Raw genomic sequence first — 22,119 nt, 5'->3', positions numbered from 1 at the left:
CACTAGGTGCTCAAGGACTTTGGGATTGCCGATACCTTGGCTGGAGCCTTCGTGAAAGTGACTGTGCAAGATCTGAGGTATGGAAATGGAAAGCCTGACTGTATCCTATGGAATGGGGCTCTAGTCTTATCCCTGAAGCACTGGTTTACTTTCTTCTAGCCTGCTTCTCTTAAAATGAAATGTTGCTTCTAGCTTTCCTTCCTTTCTTCCTTCCTTCCTCCCTCCCTCCCCCCCACTCTCTCTCTCTCTCTCTCTCTCTCTCTCTCTCTCTCTCTCTCTCTCTCTCTCGGTGCTGAGTCCTCCTCAGTTCCCTCCAGAGCCTGATGTGTGTCTCCTGTCTGCATTTTTCTTCTCTCTGCCTCCAAGCTGCTTGCTTTAGCACAGGTGTCTATTCCATGTCTTGCTTACAGTAGCATAGCCTTGCTGGAATTCAGCAAGAGGGCACTGAACACACAGTGTGCTGGTGTAAGGAGATCCCACCGAAAGACCCTCAGGCTGACCTCCCCATACCCCAGTGACCTCCTGTCACAGTCTTGGGTCCCACCATTGTCTTGTGACTTAGTCAACACTTGCCCTCAATTCCCTAGCAATAAGAGGGAAAAGCACCCACACTGAACTCAAGGTCCCAGCCTCCATCATCTTCTATGTTCTCTGTGACATGATACAGGTGGGTGGGGCCTGCAGACCTCTTTTGGAAAGCATCCCTCAGGGTGCACCAGTGAGGAGTGACATGTTCTGATAGAACCCATTCATAGCTTCTCCAGAGATTATTAACATACCAGCCACAGTTGGGGCCCACCCTCACATGCCCATTAGGACCCTGTCAAGATCTTATCAAAAATGCTGCCAGTTCCACTCAGTTGACAGTCCTGGCCTTTTTGTTTCTTGTGAACTGGCAATGACAGGCAAAAGTCACTCTGAAGGCAGGAGAAGGGTCTGTACTGTGGTTGCTTAAAATGGAACCTCCATAAGTTTTAAAAGCAGTTCTTGGAGCACTCCCCCAGAGATGTACCTCCATCACCTGCAAAGAGCCGTAAACACATCTGTGACCAAGCCCTAAGCACTTTTAGGAGTGAGCTATAAGCCCATCCAGAACTGAGCTGTAAGCACTTTTGGAACTGTGTCTGCCACACAGGGGAGTTGGGGGTGGATATGTTTCTGGGGACTCTAGGATTTCAGTGGTCCAGGACTAGGTCCCATCTTTTGGCATCTACCCAGAGCTGAGCACCAGACGGTTGTTGGACAGATGTGGCAAACATAGACTTCCATCATTTAATCCTCCAGCTTCCGGACGAGGCGCTGGTAGGTGTCTCTCTCCACCTGCCAGGAATGGTGTGTCCTCACGTACTCCCTTCCATTGGTCACGATTTCCTTCTCCAGCGCAGGATCGCTAAGCAGTCTCTTTGCCAACTGAATGAACTCCTGGAAAACAGGAAGTGGAAGAGAAACACATATGAGTGATGAGCGGAGGGGAGCCTGAGGAGCTGCCTGAAAGCCTATGTCTGCACCAGTGCCTGATCATCCCCCACCCACCACCCCGACCGCCACCCCATCACCACTCCTCATGTCTGACTCACAGCCTAGAGAAACAAGGCTTTCAGTGGGGGAATCAGAGTAGTGCAAACATTAAGATTAAGAAACTCTGTATATGTCAGGCCAGAGAGATGGCTCAGTAGGTAAAGGTGCCTGCTACCAAGCTTAACAACCTGAGTTCAATCCCCAAGACCCACATGATGGAAAGAGAGAATTGACTCCCATAAGTGGTAATTCAACCTCACCCCCACACCCATACACGCACAAGTAAGAACGAGCACACACTAAGACACTCACGCAGGAACTCATAAACATTTAATTACTTTTATTCTCTTAGCCACTCAGCTTGAGTAAATTCTAACCAGGAGACAGTGGCTGAGACTTTACTGTCAAGAAGGAACGTCCCCATATTCTCAAAATTATTGTTAATTAAATGTTGAATGCCTTTTATAGCTGGCAATATAAATAGCAACATTTATGTGGGTGGGATTTTATTTTTATGTATTACATACACATTTTGTAGTAAATTGGTGTTCTTTTCACCATAAAAACATAACGTATTTATTCTCACCGTGTGGCAGAACAGCCTTCATATTAAAATTATTTGAGGGGCTTAGCACTTGGGGATTACTTTATGATGCTGACCATATCTTTGATTTCTCTGATGTGGATGATTGGGCTGAAGCCGGGATCCTTGCTTAATATCACTGCAAAATGTGGGACAATTTTAGAGCAAAATCCTGGATGATGGGGGATGGACTCTGATAAAACGCCCATTTGTTTGTTTGTTTGTTTCCTCAGCAATGATATCTGGGAAAAGAAGACTTGATACAAGAGAGATCATAGCTAGAAATCAGAAGCACCATATGAAGCCAGGATACTGTCTCTGTGAGTGGAAGAGCTACCTGCCACTGTTTCCTTTGCTCTTGGTCAAGGACTGTCTGCAAAGTCAGCTGCCACGGGCCCTCCAAACCTCATGCAGGGGTCTTTGCATTGTAGTTCTGTCACTCTTCCTATTGGTGTCAAGACTTATTTTTCCTCTCTGTGACAGCAAGTGGACAAGCCTGGGATCTTACTTTTATCCATGTGGTATGTCAGAAGTTGTGATGATATAATATTGTTGTGACTTACAGGCAAAGCTTTCAAGATGGAAACTCTAGTAGATTTTAGAAGTAAAATCTAGCTTTAGTTTCTGCTCTTCTCTCTCAAGTCTACTTAAGAAATGACACAGAAAGATGCTTGGGGCAACCTCACTGAGGATGAGACACCAAGGACAGAGATGCAATGCCACTGCAAGAGGGACACCACCCTGGACCACCCAGTCCCCTGCTCAGCTATAGCACAAGTGGACTCACTTGGCTGGCAGCTGGCCCTGGGTCCCAAATGCCTCCATGGGACTCAGCTGCTTAATCAGCCATAAACACCACAGCCTGCAGCCGAGCACTTACTTTCTCCTTCCTCTCAGATGATATCCAGCTTTTAGAGTAATGTGATCCAGGGAGAAGACCCATACCCATGGTTGGCCCTATCTGTCCACACTGACTATGGTGCTATGGCAAACACATCATGGGTAAGCCTAACCCATTTCCTTGACTCAAGGACAGAAAAAATCCTGAGTCACTCCCAACCAGAAGAAGCTGGCAAAGGACAGGAGCCATGGCAAAGGTCAGGAGCTAGGATGCCTTTGACTGGTCCACACTCCATGGCTTCCCATGAATCCATGCTATGTGTGCAACATCAGACTGCATATCTGAAACCTACCAGGGGCCACCGCACCAAACAGACCAAAGAACTACAGAGCAAAGGCCACAGAAAAAGGTCTTTGGAGTGCCCACACTAAATTGGAGCAGAGGCTGATCTGCAGTCAGTCAACCTGGAGCAATCATAGGTTCTGCACAGCTCTTACCCCAGAGCACCACAGGGTATTAAAGCAGGTCAAGTGTCTTTGAGGGTAGCGCTTTCTCTAGGACCAAGAATGTACTCTTGAAAGCCACCAGTGGAGATCAGTAAAAGGCAGAGAAGATGCATACACTAAAGCAATTAAAATAAAAATCATGTATAGAAGCCCAGTTCTTCAGAGAGCTCAGAGTGAGTGGTCATGGTTGTTTACAAATCAGCCTTGGGAAAACCACGTGCTGCCCATCCCCAGTGAGTAGCCAGTAGTGGCACACTCAGTAAATCACTCAGAAATACAAAGAACACAGCCAACTAAATGAAAGGAAGGTGCAGACCAGAGCTGTCTCCAGGGTTGCAGGAGTGCAGAGCCTGGCTCCGACAGCTGTATCAAGTTGTTTGTTTGTTTGTTTGTTTGTTTTTAAGTGATACAAGCAAGCATTGTTTGTCTTCAGATAACTGTTTGCAGTTCACTTTGTTCCCATGTCATCCTCTGTTGCTGGTGTGGTGGGAACTGTATCCTTTCTTTCTTTAAAGAAAAAAATAACATTTTTAATTCTTTGAAAATTTCATATACGTATACAAAGTATCTCAATCCATTGTACTTTCTCAGCCCAGCTCTCTACTAGTCCCCGCAACACATCTTTTTACCTTCATCTCTCTTTAAAAAACTAACTCACTGAAATTAGTAGCAGATGATTTTAGAGTCACCCACTGGGCTATGAGCAACCTACCAGTAGCCACATACTCCTAAGAATGACTCTCCCTCCCCGGCAGCCATCAGCTTCCAATAGATTCTCAGCTAGGGCTACAGCCCTGGGAACCCTCCTACCCCATTTGGGCAGGAGCTTTGATTGGCTTGATCTTGGGTGGGTCTTACGCAGGTGTGGTGACTTGAATGAGAAATGTCCTCTGCCTAGTCTTTTGAACGCTTGGTCCCCACTTGGTGATGCTGTTTGGGGAGGTGTAGGTAATGCAGACTGGCTGGAGACCATAGATTACTGGGGTCAGGCTTTGAGATAAAAAGGACTCCACAACCATTACTGATTTACTCTCTGCTTCATAATTACAGTCAAGGATATGAGCTCTCAGCTTCCTGCTCTTGCCCTGTGCACCATGCTGTCCGTGCCATTATGGACACTAATCCTTTAGAACTGTGAGTCAAAAATAAAATAACCTCTTTCTTCTATAAGTTGCATGGTGTTTTCACAGCAACTGGGTGGTAGCTAAAAACGCTACCCTGTGAGTCCATGGGTGTGACTACCATGTCCTGCCCAGCAGACAGCATTCCACAGCTCTCCTCCTCAGCCCTGCCCTCCAGGAGCTTGGGGCTGATGAGGAGGCAGTGGCTCATTTACAAGAGATTGAAAGAAGAAATTAAAACTGCAGATCTGGTGCTATGGTGGGAACCCTGCCGTTACCTAGACTAAGGAGAGCTCTGCAACAAAGGAGCTAGCATGGGAATGGCATTCTACACAGCAACCAGCTCCTGTGGGCCATAACCAGTGGATCTGGGTGAAGGAAGGCATAGTGGGCCCTGTGCAGGGCCCTGAGCCTGGTCTAGCACATGCATCACTCCCTGTATGTGATGGGAAGCACAGAGGGTTCTCAGACGTGGTGGGTGGAACTGATTCTCATTATTTCAAACAGTTTCCTTTGGTGGCCCAAGGCCAGGAAAGGTGCTGCAATGGAGGTGGCTGCTGAAATAAATAGCACAGGTAGGACCAAGTGCTGCCTGGTGAAGATGGGACACAGTGGAGACAAAGCCCACAGGAAGAGGGGACAGTGGGAAACACAAGCAGAGGCACCCAGCGGATGACTGAGCCTACTTGCAGCTCCCACCTTTCCCTCTTGCAATACCCTGCCCGTGACAGCCCAAGGGCATCCTCCAAGGGATAACTCAGACACCTGCTGACTTCCAGGGTACTCACCAGCCAGCACCTTCTTTCCAGTGAACACCCACAGAGCAGCACTGTTCTGCACCTATTCAGAGATGCCATTATATCTGCCACCCACCTCCGTGCCTGATGAGGGATCCTGCAGTGGGATTGGTTGAACCCTCATAGGACATAGGCAGACTGAAAGAGTAAGGGGAGGAACCATCCCTTTGGGCCACAACTGGCCCCCTTCCCCAGGTTGGAGGTCCATGAGGTGGACCTCATCTTTGTTTTGGAGACAACACAGAGGCGAGCTTTGCATGTTAGCAAGTGACTGTGCAGAAGCTGGGATGATGGGGACACGTGGAGCTCCCTGGAGAAACCATTCATCCTTTCTCCCTCATATTTTGGGGAGATTCCTGACTAGTATGATTCTCTTGATGTTGCCCCAATACCCTGATAGCTAGGCCAGTACAGAGCCCAGGAGATGCTAAGGTCCACGGCCGAGCTAACCCCAGGTGCAGCTTCCGTTATCCTGAGGCATGAGCCCCATCTGGTGTCTCTCTCCATCCAGCCACACTCATCAAGCCCAGGCTCCGTGGGTCACTAGGGGGTTCCCCTAGGCTTGACTGTGCCATCTGTCTCCAGCAAAGGGTAGGGTTGGGCATCAGACAGGAAAGGGTCCCTACTCCTGATGAACCTGGTTAAGGAAAGGCTGAGAGAAGCCACTGTGGGGGACTGCTAGGTGGGAAAGTGCCAGAATTCCTCCCAAAAGGAAAGCAGAAGGGAGGGGGCAAGGTAAGGAGGAGGGGATGGAGGAAGGGTGTGTGTGTGTGTGTGTGTGTGTGTGTGTGTGTGTGTGTGTGTGCACGCACGCGCATATGTGTGTACGTCCATTTCTGCATCTTTCACCTGGGCTGGGCTCTTTGCAGGACCTCGGTCACTGGGGCAAAGACTCGCTCTGTCAACCCGCTCATGGTAGGTGTAACTGTCCTGACTCACAGAGTTGACCCTGCCTGTGCACCATACATAGAGGCTGAGCCCAGCTTGTCAAAGCTCTTCTCTGCCCAGGGCCCTCGCTGTCCACATTGGAGCCCTGGCCTACACCGGCTGGGACCTCTGAGCTTCCAAATGCACAGAGACTGGGAACTGGACTTTTAGTGACTATTTAACTAACTTCTATTTATTTTTGTATACCTATTATTTTTGTTTGTTTTCATTTTTTTTAAAGCATGTAGAAGTCATAGGACAACTTGCAGGTCGGTTCTCTTCTCCCACCATTAAAGTCCTAGGGATAATACTCAAATCTTCAGACTCCCTGGTAAGTGCCTTTTTACCATTAAGTGATCTTGCTGGCTCTAAATTTAAATTTGAAAACAGATACTGTCTAGATTTGATTATTCAAAAATCTACAAAGCACTTGGCACAGCATTTTCTACTTCCAGAGAGTCGTACCTCCATCTTCTGGATGAAGGAGAAGCATGCAACAGAAAGTGCCTGCAGGCCATGGTGTATTTCCAATGGAAACAAGACCCCCTGAGCACCACCACCTCCCAGCCTGAGTACCTTGCTTTCCCCAAACACAAAGTCCTCCCTGCTTAAAGAAAAAGGCACTGTTGCTAAGAAAGACATATGCCTTGTGATGGGGATGTAGCTCAGCCATTTATGGAGCCCTGAATCTGATCCCCAGGACTTCATACACTCAGTATGGTGGTGGCTGTCTATAATCTCTGCACTGGAAGATGGGGGTGGGGTTGGCGGGAGGATCAGGTATTGAGAACAGCCTGGGCTATGCGGACATTGTCTCAAAAAGAAAATGTATGTTTAAGAAAACATAATTTGGCCAGGCAGTGGTGGTGCACACCTTTAATCCCAACACTTGGGTGGTAGAGGCAGGCAGATCTCTGAGTTCAAGGCCAGCCTGGTCTAAAGACTGAGTTCCAGGACAGCACAGAGCTACACAGAGAAACCCTGTCTTGAAAAAAATAAATAAATAAAAGAAAACAAGTCATGTTGACCACTAAGAATAGGAGTTGGAATATAACATGACCTTTATAAACATTAGTCACTGCCCTCATTAATATTCCAAAGTTTATTTCTCTACAGTTGCCTAAAGAACAAATAGAAAGCTTTCTATAGGATAAGCATGAGCCTCCCTTGAAGATCCCAATCCTGGCAGAATAGGAATTCACAGTTTCTATTAAATGTCATATGGATCTTAATTTTGAAGCTATAAAACTAAGCTATAAAAACACCCAGGAAAGCCACTGGACTCATTCTTTCTTAAATGGAGAAATAACCAGATCGTTGAGGTAATGAGAAATCAATGCTGAGCAGGTTTGTAAAGCTTTGTTTAATTGAAATTTTCCAGAGGAGAAGTATACAAAAACAGAGATTATTCTGTGCCTACAACCATGAAATATGTTTAGTCATCAACCTTTTAGATAAAAAATAGATACAGATAGAGATATAGATAGATAGGAGATATAGATACATATAGATATTAGATAGATACAGATAGAAATATAGACATAAACATATGTAAATCTATACATACAGATATACATAAGATAGAGATATTAGATAGAGATGGATATAGAGATAGATGTAGATAGTTGAGGGTATTGACATAGATAGATATAGATATAAACACAGACAGATAAATATAGATGATCCAGTAGGAACCTTATAAGGTTCCCAAAGCAAAAGCCTTGTGCTATTTAGTTTTTGTCACCTTGACCCAAACTAGAGTTGCCTGGGAGGAGGGAACTTTAATTGAGAAATTCTTCTCTCCATCAGATTGGCCTGTGGGTATGTCTAAGAATTTTCTTGATTGTTGATTGATGTGGGAAGGCTCAGCCCACTGTGGATGGTACCACCCCTGGGCAAGGTGATACTAGGTTGTATAAGAAAGCAGGCTGCTGGCCGGGTGGTGGTGGTGCACATCTTTAATCCCATCACTCAGGAGGCAGAGGCAGAGGCAGGTGGATCCCTGTGAGTTTGAGGCCAGCCTCATCTACAGAATGAGTTCTAGGATAGCCAGGGCTACACAGAGAAACCCTGTGTCAGAAAAGAAGAAAAAAGAAGAATGAGGAGGAGGAAGAAGAGAGGAAGGAAGGAAGAAAAGGAAATGGAAGGAAAGGGAAGAGAAGACAAGAGAAAGCAGGCTGGGAAAGCCATGGGGAGTAAGCCAGTAAGCAGTGCTCCTCTGTCATTCCTGTTCCTGTTCCTGCTTGAGTTACTGTCCTGAATTTCCTCAGTGATGGACTGTGATTGGGATGTATAGGTCACATAAAACCTTTTTCTCCCCATGTTGCTTCTGGTCATGGTGTTTACTACAGCAATAGAAAACAAACTAATACAGCCATTTCCTTCCAGATTCCTCTCTATACTCCTTGCAAATAGCTGTCACAGGGGTTCGGGTTGGGGTTGGGGTTTCTGGTATAAGATCTGGCTTTTACCATTCATTGCCAAGGAACAAGAGCTTAGGGGCAGGTGCTGTCTTGGATGCTAGAAAACCACATAATGCAGAGACCCACATCCTGAAAGTGGGCATTAGATCTCTACTTCTTGGTGGCAGAAATCACTCTGAAGGGGTGGGCACTCTGAAGGGGCAGAAAAGAAGTTGAAGACAGAAAGGCAGCCACAAATAAAACCAATGGCTGAGTACCCTGTTCCACACAGCTCTCACCAAGGATGAACTTCAGATTCTCCCAGATGCTGGATTCATAGGCACACACTGCCATGTCCAGTTCCATACAGTGCTGGTGCCTAAACCCAGAGCCTCATGCATGCTAGGCTGGGACTCTACCAACTGAGCCACATCCCAGCATCTAAAATGATCCTCTTTCTAGATGTCAATACATCCCATGTTCTTCCACCTCCACATCTAGCTATGCTGTATGGTCCATGGGTTTCCCTTGCTTTCTCTCCTCCCTCAAGCTTACATGGTGCCTGGCCAAATTCAACTTTTATGTTCCACAAACCAAGACCCTTTTCTTCTGCTGCCTGCCCATTAGAACTACTCTGAGCTCCCAGACTCTGCTCAAGGTTTCTGGCTATGTACCCTACCCCCTTACACAGGCCCAATCTCTCTGAACTCTTCAGCCTTTTATTTCCTGCCCTACATGGGGAGATCAGATTTCTTTATGTTCTCAATTAAGGAACAACAGCTAATGCTGAATGAGTAACTATATTTAGCTTGGATTCAAAGAGCATTTATGCTTACACATTATGTATGTCCTGTGCATTTCATATACATATTTTAACTCCCAAAGCTGGTGGCCTGACAGGACAGTTCATCTTAATAAATGCAATGCTGATTCTCGTACATATTTGAATCCAGATTTGAAATTACAATTACCCTGCCTGCAGCCAACCAATGAGTGGTTAAAGTCTGAGTTCCGCATCGGTTGAGATGAATACAATGCCAGCCTGGAGTTCCTTAAATTTTGCATTATTTGTTTTTAAAGCAACATATTCTGCCATGCACTGGGCAAAGTCTGATGGAGATGATGAGGACAACAAAGTACGTGCAATATCCGTCTCGCGCACCATTTCAGAGTGTGAAGAATCACAACTCTTCCGGCATAGAACCAGGAAGGCCTGCTGTTCAAAACATCCTTGGTAAAGCCAATGTGGAGATGCTGAGTTGAAACACATCTGCAAGTAAGTTCTGTAGTGGGGGTGTGGGGGTGTGGGGGTGTGGGGGTGTGGATGTGTCTGTGGCTTGTAGGGGCTTGTGCTGACCTGAGAGGACCTGAACATAAGAGGCAGAGAACTGTACTCCCAGGTCCCAGAATCCCCAGTGTCACAAGGCACCAGGAGGCTAGAGATCCCTTTCTTATGCTCCACCCTGCCCCAGACAACCACTTAAGAAAACACCTATGCATTTGTTTTTTGTTTGTTTGTTTGTTTTTACATGAGGTTACTTATGTTTTGTTAGATAAGGTGTCACATAGCTCAGGCTGGTCTTGTCAAACTAGCTATATAGCAGAGGTTGACCTTGAACTTCTGATCCTCCTACTTCTACCTCCTCAATGCTCTGTGACAGGTATGCACTACCAGGCCTGGTTTATGCATGCCAATCAAGTCACTTAATCAACTGATCTAAAATCCTCAGGTCTGAAGTACCCTGGATTTCTTAAGGGTGCACGTCCCTCCAGGATGAGCACAGAAACCATGAAACTTGCTGGGAGGCTTACAAGGAACCTAAGTTTACAACCCTTCTTCATACAGACAGACAGAAATCACACCAATGAAGCAAACATGGGGAAAGGACTCTCTTTACCTGAGGGTTTGAAAACAGCAGTCCTGTGACTCCGTGCTCCACCACAGCTGAGTTCCCAGGGATGTTCCTAGCCAGCACGGGAACTTCCAAATCCATTGCCTGTGAAGGTAGGAGGACAGAAGGTGTGGGCTGTCATTTAGGAATCAGACAAGGGGGCTGGAAGATGGCTAAGGCAGTAAAGTGTTTGCCCTGCAAGCATGAGGGCCCGAATTCAATCCCTTAGGATTCGTGTTAAAAAACAAAACCATAACCAGGCATGGTGGTGCATATCTGTAATCTTAATACTGAGTATGGGGCTGAGTTCTGGCAAGACAGGGATTCCTAGAGCTTACTGGCCAGCCAGTCTAACCTAATCGTCAGACTCTATCTCAAAAAACTAAGGTGGATGGGACTGAAGAGATGGCTCAGGGGTTAAGTGTGCTTACTGCTCATGCAAATGAAAGTTCAGCTTCCAGAACCCAAGCTGAACAGCTCACAGTCACCAGTGACTCAAAATCAAGGGGATCCAACACCCTCTTCAGACCACCATGGCCACTCCCACACATGTGCACATATCCCACACAAACACACATGAATGTACATAATTAAAAATAAAAATAAATCTTTTTTAAAAAATGGCAAATCCTAAGCACAGACGAGATCCGAGAACATGAACACACAGAGAAGCTGGTCCTGGTAGCACTACAGCTGGCAAAGCCATGCGCTAGACAGTGTTTGGAAATAGGCATGCTCGTATTCAGGGCAAATCCACGGAGTGAACAGGGAAAGATGAAGGAGGGGGTGAGCTTGGCTCAAGGGATAGACACACAAAATGTCAGAACATAAGACACACAGCCCCCTTCCATAAACAGGCCCACTTGGCCTCCCTAGACCAGCTCACCCTCCTCTTGCAGGGTAGAAAGAACCTCCCTGTATAGCTCTCTAAGAACTTGCCCCCACACACACTTTTTTCAGAGCTACCTACAGTTTATAGAAAGTCTTTATTTTTCATGGCTGAGAAGTCACGAGGAACTCAGCTGATCGAACTGCACCCCCAAACAAAGAACGCTCAGGCTTTGAGGATGCACAGCTCTCCTGCATGTGTGGCTTATGAAGCTTCCAGTCAGTCCTGGGTCACACCTGAAGCTAAACACTGCCCTATCTATATGTTCTCAAAGAGGGATTTGCTTTGCTTAGATTTTGGTGGCATGATTGCATTCTGAGTGACCATTGCTAGTGTGGGAAAACGACTTGATCTGAGGATGTTCATACTGATGCATAGAATTGAGCAGAGGGTGTGTTCTGGTGGGTGTTGGCCAGTGGATGGTGGTATGGTTCTTCTATGCCGAAGACTGCACAGCCCCTTGCAAATTTCCTCATCTCCTGCAGCATCCACATCCCAAATAAATGCCCTTAGCACATCTTTCTAGTTCTGACATTTGAAAAATAGCTTTTCAAAAGAATAAGTGATGGTCCTGTCCCATGCACCCACTTAAAATCTCTCTCTCTCTCTCTCTCTCTCTCTCTCTCTCTCTCTCTCTCTCTCTCTCTCCCTCCCTCCCCCTCTCTCCCTCCTCCCTTCCTCCTCACACACACACCCTGACACTAAAATGCCCAAGTGTTTTGAAACGCTCTTACAGGGTTGTTCAAGGTTCTCCAATCAGTAGCTCTGGCACTACTCATTAAGGTCCAGCATTCTCTTCTTGCTCTTAGCTTTAGAGCATAGCCTTCCTTCCATGGGGTGGAGGGGGGGGGGTACTGTGTATGTCTGAGTGTGATTGCACCTATGTTGGTGCTCCAGACAGGAACACTGGGAATATGAAGGCATCCTTGTGTGTGGAGGGGTACATGTGGATGTATAGAAGACAAGAGGAAGACTTAAAGTGGCCTTCCTCAGAAACTGTCTATCTTATCTTTTTGAAACAGGCTCTTTCCCTGGCCTGCAGCTCACAGATTCTATTGGGCTGACTGTCCAGGGAGCCCTAGGGATCTGCCTGTCTCCCCTCTCCACTATCCCCAGCCCTGGGATAATGCTCACAAGCAACCATGCCCAGCTTTTCCTTAGAGAGTAGCTCCAGCTCTAGTGATTGGAGAACCTTGAAGGACCCTGTAAGAGTGTTTCAAAATACTTGTGCCATTTTGTTATCAGTGTGTGTGTGTGTGTGTGTATTGGGGGGGGGGAGGTAGGGAGGAGGGAGGAGAGAGAGAAGTGGGGGGGAAGCAAACAATTTACAAACTGAGTCATCTCCCCATCCCCTTCCTTTAAGGTAGTTCTATGTAGGTCTCAAATCCAGAATATGCTTGCACAATAAGCTTGAATGGGAAATGCCTAGCAGGCTTTTAGCAATTAACATCCAGTTGCTGTGCATCCAGCCGAGATTTGCCTTTGAGGAGCTTTCAGGGAGAAGTGTGTTTTTAGCCAATGGGCATTTGTACTTGCCTGCAATAGGAAAGCAGATCCAGAAAGGTCAAAGGGTCACCCTGCAGACCAGTGATGGGCATGCACTCTGTGATTAACTACCCTGGCCATCTGAAGTGATTCTGATGAGAAAGACGCACTTATCCCTCCCCCTAAAATCAACTTCATTAAGAGCCCTTCGCCCAAAGGTTACTTTGACTTCTCAAAGGAACACCACATCAACATTTTGAGGGCATCCAGATTGCTAACAGCTGCCTTTTCTGTGAGGCAAGCCAAAACCGACAGCAATTCCTCCACAGAGAAAGCTGGGTGTGCTGCTTAGAGAACCACTCAGCAAAGGCCAGACTCATGACCTCTTCTTAAGAAATAGGAAGCAAAAAAAAAAAAATTGTATTTACATACAGAAGAACAATTTGGGTGCCTGTTCTACACTAGTTTCAAAGTTAGTTGCTGAAGGGACAGACTGCCCCCAAGTGGCTGGGGCTGAGTACACAACCGAAGTTGACCACTTACCACAGAGCACAGGGAGAGCTGGCTTCTTGGCCAAACAGAGAGATGACATAAAGCCATGTCACTTATTTTCAGAGCAGTGAATGCAAATTCACACCCACGTGGGGTGGCTTACACCCACCTGCAGCTCCAGCTCCAGGGTAACTGGATGCCATCTTCTGGTCTTCACCAGCAACTGCACTCACTTGTACACATTCCCAGACACATGTGCATACCATAACTTAAAAATTCTTAAACAAATCTTTGGAGGAAAAAAAAAAAAAACAGAGGGAAAGAAGAACAATCCAGTACCCCATCCTCAACATTCGAGCTGCACTAACCTCCAAGATGGCGGCTGACATGCCCTCAGAGACTGAGCTGTTGACCAGAGCGAAGCAGCTCTTCACCACTGCATGCAGGTCTTCCTGGCACATCTCCCGGATCAGCCGCACCCCTGCAGCCCTGAAATAACACAGCAGAGACAGCATGCTTGTTTCTGCCCATCTCATAGTCCCACTCAAATTTTATGTGAACAATTGAGACCCAACTTGTATAGCCAACAAAGCTGGGTCCCTTGTTCCTGGCAGGAAAAAAAAAAATGCAATTTAAACAGATACACTGTGATGGGGGATGCCCTTCTGTATGCTATGAATGTATGTTTCTCTTATTGGTTGCTGAATAAAGCTGTTTTGGCCAATGGACAAGCATGATGTAGCCAGGTAAGAAGTATAGGTGGGGCTACCAGACTAGAAGAATTCGGGTAAGAGGAACTCAGAGAATGAGTCAAGAGTGAGACCCTATGTAGCTGCCAAGGAAGCAAGAGACCCGGGCATCACCAGTAAGCCAAGACCACATGGAGAAACACAGAATAATAGAAATGGATTAATAATTAAGAAATATCTAGCCAATAAGAAGCCTGAGCCATCAGCCAGTTTATAATTAATACAAGACTCTGTGTGTTTATTTTGAACTGAATGGCTGCAGGGCAAGGCAGGACAGAAACTTCTGTCAACAACACTGATCAGTTATCTCCAAAGAGACTATCGATGTCAGCTCAACATGTCTTCCAAATCTTTGTTAAGATTTATTTTTTTATGTGTATTTGTGTTTGCTGCATGTATGCATGTGCACCATGTGGCTGCAGTACACACAGAGGCCAGAAGAGGGCATTGAGATCCTCTGGAACTGGAATTACAGGTGATTGTGAGCCACCACGTGGCTGTTGGGAACTGAACCTGGGTCTGCTACAAGAGCAACTAGTGTTCTTCACCAAATGAGCCATTATCTCTCCAGTCCTCAAAACTTCTGTTATTTTAAAATCATCTCTCTCTTTTTTATTTTTAGCTGGTGTGGTCAGTAAAAATTATCATCTTCAAGTGGCCTTTATACCTAGAATCCCACCATACAGAAGGCTTCTGATTCCAGTCCAGCCTGGGATATGCAGTGAGACAAAGTTGTTTGCTCTGACCTTTCCACAGGTGACTAAGGAGGTTGGGCATCTTACACTTTGAGGGCATCCGTTCATTTGCCTGTACCTTGGAGTCCAAAGCATGACCTTGAGGGATCATAGGGAACATTGAAGGTTGTGGTACTTGCAACCCGCTTAGAGCAGAATCTGTGATGGGCAAGGTGGAACTCAGAAACCACTCTGCCACTGAGGATTCCTTGTATGCAAGATGCCCCCTGCCTGTGGATGCCACCTACCTCCTCACCCGATCTTTCACTTCCCTTGTAAACACTGGATCTACCTGGAAAAAAGAAGGACAAGAAACACTTAAAAACTCTGACCCTGGGGCTGGCACATGGCCCAGCAGGTGGAGGCCCTTACTGTAAAAGCCTGAGGATCTGGATTTGATCCAGAAACTCATATGGTTGGAGAAGATAACTGACTCTCCAAAGTTCTCCTCTCACTTCCACACATGCACCATGGCATGTAAACACACACACACACACACACACACACACACACACACACACACACACACACAGAGTAATTTTTTTAATCCTAACCCTGTAAGTGGGGGCCAGCTGGTGGAGCCACTAACTCATATGCAAAAAGCCCTGGGTTCAATCCCTAGCCTTGCATAAACCATGTGTGATAATGAAAGCCTGTAATCTTAACACTTGGAAGGAGGCAAAAGGATCAGGAGTTCATCTTCTGCTGAGTGGCAAATTCCAGGCCAGCCTGGGAAATTTGAAAGACCCTGCCTGGGGCTGGGGTGAGCCTGACTAAATCTAAGTCTCCAGAGCATGAATTGTAACAGGCTCAAAGTCCACCCAGCAGTTCAGAAAGCAAGAAGATAGGAAAAAAGCAGAGGAACAGTCCAAGTATAGCAGTCACACAACAAAGACAAGAAGAGGAAAGATCAGGGGACACATGGACTGTGTGTGCCACCTTCTATGAGAGTTGAGTCCAGGGAAACCTCCCAGCTTCAAAGGACAGTGGCGTGTGCCTACAGACAGGACAATTTAACTGCCCAATCCTGCAGGGGAAGGCTTGCTTTCTTAAGTGATGCAGATTGAATCTGTAATAAAAACAATCAAGAGGATGCTCAGGAAGCCTTAGTAAGCCTAGTTCATGGAATTACGTTTGTTTTTAATGGGGAGCCTTCTCAGAAATATGGCTTTCAAATCAAGGGCGCGCCCCCTCAGCTGATGAATAACAAAAATGTGTTAATGTGTTTATCCACATGAGTATTATTCAGACACAAAGAGAAAGGCCTAAATTATGTTAGTAACATAAACGAATCCAGAAAACAATGTGTTAGGGCAGACAAGATGGTGCACACCTGTGATACAGCCCTCAGGGCTGGAGGCAGGAGGATCAGAAGTTCAAGGTCGTGCTTGGCTACATACTGAGTTCAAGGTCAGTTTGCTTCCCCAAAGCTGCAGAGTCACTCAACATGCTTGTTTAAATTGGCCACAAACTCCTCACTGAGACAGCTGACAAACTACATCAGACAGACTGGTCCCTCAGTGTCTCCCGCCTGACTGCTATTACCAACAGTGAATACAATTTTAAAACAAAGCTTTCTTCAACACGGAATTCTACACTCAGCAAGATGAAGATGGCTCAGTAAGTCAAGATGCTGACCTGAATTGGACCTCCACGACCCACACGCACTATGGCGCTTGTGCCTCCTCTAAAATAAATATGCAAATAAATGTAATTTTAAAAAAATTAGGGACTGGAATGGCGACACTCCTCTTTAATTCCAATACTTGGGAGGCAAAGGCATGTGGATCTCTGCTGTGATAGAGGCAAGCCTGGTCTACATGGTGAGTCATCTGAAGCTAAGTAATGAGATCCAGTCTCAAAAAAAAAAAAAAAAAAAAAGGAAGAAAGAAAGAAAGAAGAAGGTTTATTTTAGGTAGAGAGATGGCTCAATGGCATCTGCGTGCAACACATACATAAAAAATGCATTTTTAAAACTTTTTCTTTAAAAAAAACCCTAGACATTGCCTCAAAGACACAGCAAGAGTGTGAACCAGCTCATGAATGCAGGGTACCAACAGCCCCTCCTGACACTGGCTCCAGCCGCGCTTCGAGGAAAGCGGATCCAATTCCTGTTCTCATTTACACGTTGCCAATAGCCATCATGAATTACAAGCATGCTGGCTAGCTGAAAGCAAATGCCGGAACAGCTAGCTTATAATGGCAGGTGATATAATGCCGTCTTGTAGAAACTCAGTTTCACTTTGTCCTGAGAGTAAGTGCTGAGAGGTGCACCTTGACAGCTCAGATACCTGCCCAAGATCCCAAAGGCCTGGAGGTGGTAGGCTTACTGACATCCCTGGGGCAGCTACATGGCTGGGAATCTGAAGGGCAACATTATATCACACATGAATGCATATGAATTTGTAATAATTCCTAGGAAGATCTGTGCAGAGAGAGGCTCACAGTTATGAACGACAAATTGCTGCTGTTTCAGCTCTTAATAATTACTACTCCGTGGCCACTTAAGCCAGAAGAACATGTGCTAAGCCTTTTACAGTCATTAGCTTAGTTCTTGAACAATGCTATTACCCAACACTTCGATACAGGAGGACTGAGAAGGGTTGAGTAACTTCATCAGAGCCCCAGAGCAGGAGAGCTATTGGGCCAGTGTTCCAATCTGGGCAGACTGCAAGCCAAGCTCTCTCTTGGTTCTGCTTGATTTCATTAGATGACCCCTAGAAAGTTTGAGGGAAAGCAGCTGGAGAGATGGCTCAGTTGGTAAAGGGTTCTCCTTAACAACCATAAAGACCTCAGTTCAATCCCCAGAACCCACATTTTAAAAAGCCAGATCTCAGGCCTAGAGAGATGGGTCAGTGGTTAAGAGCACTGGCTGCTCTCTCAGAGGACCTGGGTTCAATTCCCAGCACCCACATGGCAGGTCACAACTGTTCCAGTTCCAGGGGATCCCACAACTTCACACATATATGTAGGCAGGCAAAACACTAATGCATATAAAATAAAAAAATAAGTAGTCATTTTTTAAAAAATATTTAAAAAAGCCAGGTGCCAGAGCTGGAGAGATGGTGTTATATATAGTGCATGCTCATAATTCTAGTTTGGGGGTAGGGAAGTGGAGAGCCCTAGAACAATGAAAGATTCTGTCATTTTTTTTGGGGGGGGGGTGTTTCAAGGCAGCGTTTCTCTGTGCCTTTGCAGGCTGTCCTGGAACTCAGTCTATAGACCAAACTGGCCTCCAACTCACAGAGATCTGCTTGCGTCTGCCTCCTGAGTGCTGGTGTGCCCCACCACTGCCTGGCTGAAAGAGTCTGTCTTAAAATAATGAAAAGGTGGATGGTTCTTCACAGGAATGTGCACTAATTCGTGCATGCACACACACACACATGCACCCACCACACACATGCACACACACACATTGCAAAGGTCCATGAAATACCTGCCACCTTCCTCACTATGCCCCCTCTGTCCCAGTCTCCAGGAGTCATCCTCCAGGATGCAGCTGGTGCCATATCTCTGAAATGCTTTTTTTCTTTTAAGATTTATTTATTTTATTATGTATAAAACATTCTGCTTCCATGTATATCTGCACACCAGAAGAGGGCACCAGATCTCATAACAGATGGTTGTGAGCCACCATGTGGTTGCTGGAATTGAACTCAGGACCTCTGGAAGAGCAGTCGGTGCTCTTAACTGCTGAGCCATCTCTCCAGCCCCCTCTGAAATGCTTTTAATCCCCGGGACTGCCCTGGCTAGAAACACCACCTCCTCCCCAACTGTCCCGCTCCCTGCCACTGAGGGTCACCATCTCTCATAGTGCTGCCTCTCTTTCCTCTGCACCTCTGTCTCCTTCCCTGGACCCCATGCAGTGACTAGAACATAGTCCTGTGCATGAGAGAACTCCCTTCCCACTTCCCATTCCCGGGCAGCATGCTCCAATTATCCTAAGCAACTAGATCCTATTACAACACCAGCATATTCCCATGTAAAAAAAGAAACCCTCCAATGAAACCCTCCTCTGGGCTGGCCAGATGGCTCAATGGGCAAATGCGCTTGCCACCAAGCCACAGTGACTTCAGCTTGATCCTTGGGACACCCCACCCCACCTCTACCCCAGAAAGTTGTCCTTTGACCTCTAGACACGTGAATCATATCACATACACACACATATAAAAATAACAAAAAAACAAAAGCCTTTTGTTCTATATGTTAGTTTTCATGTTAGCATCTTATGTGGGGTTAGTTACTTCAGCCAGGCCCTCGTCTTTCTGTCTTTATTAGCATGCTTTGGCTCTCATGATGAACTATTCGGGGAAAGATAATTTGTCAAGGAAACAAGTTCGTGTTCTGAGATGGCTGAAATGCAAAGCTGGAGCGTAGCTAAGGAGCGAAGAGCGAGTCTTACGATGAAACCACAATTGGCACGGGCTTTCTCTGGGTTTACTTTCCACGTCAGTTCATTTTCAAATCTCTTAGTGAAGCCGAGTGGAACAAAACACAAGATAAAGAGCAAAGGAAGAGTGGATGTTGTTACTTAATGAAATTTTTAAAGGAAAAAAAAGCACTGAGGGCGGCGTAAAGAAAAATTCTCATTTCCTCCTTCCAAGCTTGTTTATTTCCTAACAAAATATATTGTTTCAACTCTCTCGGGCTTAGGGGAAATAATCTTTGCTGTAAGAAGTTACTGGGCAAAGTCATTAAGCTGTCATGCCCAAAGCAAACGTTCCAGCCTCCAGTGCACCTTATCAAAGAGCAGGGAAAGGTACCGTACAAGACGTCCTGTGAGCAGGAACACATGCCTCTCTCAAACAGGGGAACTAAAAGATCAAAGGTGTGGTATAGAAACCCCAAGCTGAACACAGAGTATCCTGCATCTAGAACAGGATCCCGGCAGTCAGAGCAGAGAGGGAACATTGGCTATAATGGTCCCTTCTGCTTTCTGTAGCCACAGGACACTACCCCAGGGACAGGAACTGCTCAAGTTTCCACTCAGCAAACTGGGAGGCAGGTACCACTGTCTCAGTCATCCCTGCTTTGCAGATGGGGAAACTGAAGCACGTGGTTAAGTCAAGAGCAGCCAGGTAGTTGTCCCCCAAAGTCAATGAGGGACATGACAACCTTCACCATACAGCCACATGACCCAGCTTTTCTCACAACACAGAGACAGCAAGTAATGGTGGTGAGACCTTGGCAGGCACCCGGCACTCATGTACTGCACATACATAATGCAGGTCAAACACATATATGTAAGAAATGAGATGGATCTTTAAAATGTGTGTACACATAAACAGTTTGGGGTTTTACTGTGGCTGTTGCTGTTCAGCATCCTATCTCATCCCAGCCTGCCCATGGCTCATGCTCACTTATCGACACTGAACAGGGTCTAATGAATGACCTCACATGAGGGTCCTGTCCCTATGAAAGGACAGCCAAACACCCACCTGAGCCCTGAGCCTGGAGCAGACAGCCAAGTCTAAGAGGCAAGGTGGGTCGGGCTCCGTTTCCCCCAGGCCCTCAGACTTAAGAGGCACTTGTCTCAATGAGCCGAGCCATACTGAGTTCATTTCTAGGCACTTCAGTGTTGGCCGAGATTTCTCCTTTGAGTCTGTAAGATGTCCTCTGGCAGGCTTTGGGCTGGGAGCCTTTTTTGGTGCTTGTGGCTGGCTGAGGTGTGTGAATGATCATACTCAGTGTTTTCACCAGTCTTCTGCATTATTGGGACTACAAGGCAGAGCTTAGTCACTGCTGAACGCCACAGTGACTCCCCAGTAACAGCCGGGCTCTGCTTCATGGGCCGTGATCTAGCCCAGTTGACACAATTTTGCCAAGAGGCATGGGACATGACCTGAAAAAGCTAAGTGAGCCTGCCCAGCATCCCACTTATACTACAAGTGTTTATTGCAACACGAGCTCTGTGGAGAGCAAAGACAGAAATGGACCAAAAGAAAGTGCATTCAGGAGGCTGGGGATGGGGTGGTATTAATGTATGCTGCAGCCATTGAAACAAGAATTGTAATGTGTCCTGACACTTGGCAAACCCACCTCATCAGCATGTGAGCCCCTAACACTGCAGCAGATACTCAAAGTCAAGTACGAAATGGCTTAAGTCTCCTCCTGCTCCAGACTCAGAGCAAGGATAAATTGAGCACTTGAGTGTGACCATTTTAGACATGTGGAGGTTTTGAAATGATAAAGAATGAGTTTGTATAGAGAGGTCAGAAAAAAAACAAAAAACATCTGAAAAGGGCTCCACCTGGAGCCAGGCCTGACACTGGGGAGTTTCATCTCAGGAGAAGCAGCTGTGCAGGCTTCAGGAGGGTGTGCCACTGACCTGCCTGTGGGCGAGGCTGCAGGTTATTTACTTGATTGGTGATTGATGTAGGCATCGTCCAGCCCCCTATGGGCAGTATCATCCCTGGCCAGGTAGTCCTGGGTCGTTAAGAAAGCAAGTTGGCTGGGAGGAGCAAGCCAGTTAAGCAGGGTTCCTCCATGGCCTCTACAATTCCTGCCTTTGGGTTTCTGTACCATTTGAGTTACTGCCCTGGCTCCCCTTTGTGATGAAGTGTGAGTTGTAAGTCAAATGAACCCTTTCCCCATCTAAGTTGATTTTTGTTATGGTGTTTATCACAGGAACAGAAAACAAACTAGGGTGGGAAATAGATTCAGGAAGTGGGTGGGGACTTGCTGTGTTGGAGCTGCCAGGGTTGTTTTGGGGGAGGATTGTGTGAGGATTTGGGAGCTTTTGGCTGAAAGAAGCTGTTCAGTCCTCAGACTCGGTGGGCTGCTGTTATATGAGGTTGGAGGATAATGCCGACAGCAGAGTAGACAATAGAGACCTGGCTTATGGGTATCTGAGGGGGAGTTTGAGAGTCTCTCAGAGACCCTATCAGGGCCATTCCTTCATGTGGTATTTTAAGCTGCAAGTCTCATTTCAGGTTTGCTGGGAATGAAAAGTAAGCTGTGATTAATAAGAGACCAGCACCATTCAGGAGGAATCTTCTAGGTGTTTCCTTGGGGTCGGCATGCAGATGCAGTGGTTCAGAGGGCAACATCTCAAGCTTTCAGTCAAACTTAGTAAGGTGTGGAAATCTCCCCACGTGTTCCTAGTTTGCAGGTATAGGGGATTCAAGAGAGCAACCTATGGCAAGCAGGGCTAGAGTCCCCTCAGAGAAGCCTCAGCTGTAGT

General features: G+C 46.4%; 1 protein-coding gene across 1 annotated transcript in view; it reads right to left on the bottom strand.

The window, feature by feature from the left end:
* Positions 1 to 1,272: 1,272 nt before the first annotated feature.
* Glt1d1 (glycosyltransferase 1 domain containing 1) overlaps positions 1,273 to 22,119 on the bottom strand; it is a 61,441-nt gene continuing 40,594 nt past the window's right edge. The window contains exons 9-12 of the mRNA XM_027413857.2: positions 15,185 to 15,228; positions 13,822 to 13,942; positions 10,594 to 10,692; positions 1,273 to 1,422 (exon numbers count right to left, since the gene is read on the bottom strand). Of these exons, the coding sequence (XP_027269658.1) occupies positions 1,273 to 1,422; positions 10,594 to 10,692; positions 13,822 to 13,942; positions 15,185 to 15,228 (414 nt within the window). The remainder of the gene's footprint in view (positions 1,423 to 10,593; positions 10,693 to 13,821; positions 13,943 to 15,184; positions 15,229 to 22,119) is intronic.

This window comes from Cricetulus griseus, chromosome 4 (assembly GCF_003668045.3).
Source record: "Cricetulus griseus strain 17A/GY chromosome 4, alternate assembly CriGri-PICRH-1.0, whole genome shotgun sequence".
In the NCBI taxonomy this organism is placed as follows: domain Eukaryota; kingdom Metazoa; phylum Chordata; class Mammalia; order Rodentia; family Cricetidae; genus Cricetulus; species Cricetulus griseus.
The sequence above is the reverse complement of the archived record's forward strand: the minus strand, read 5'-3'. Positions and strand labels throughout refer to the sequence as shown.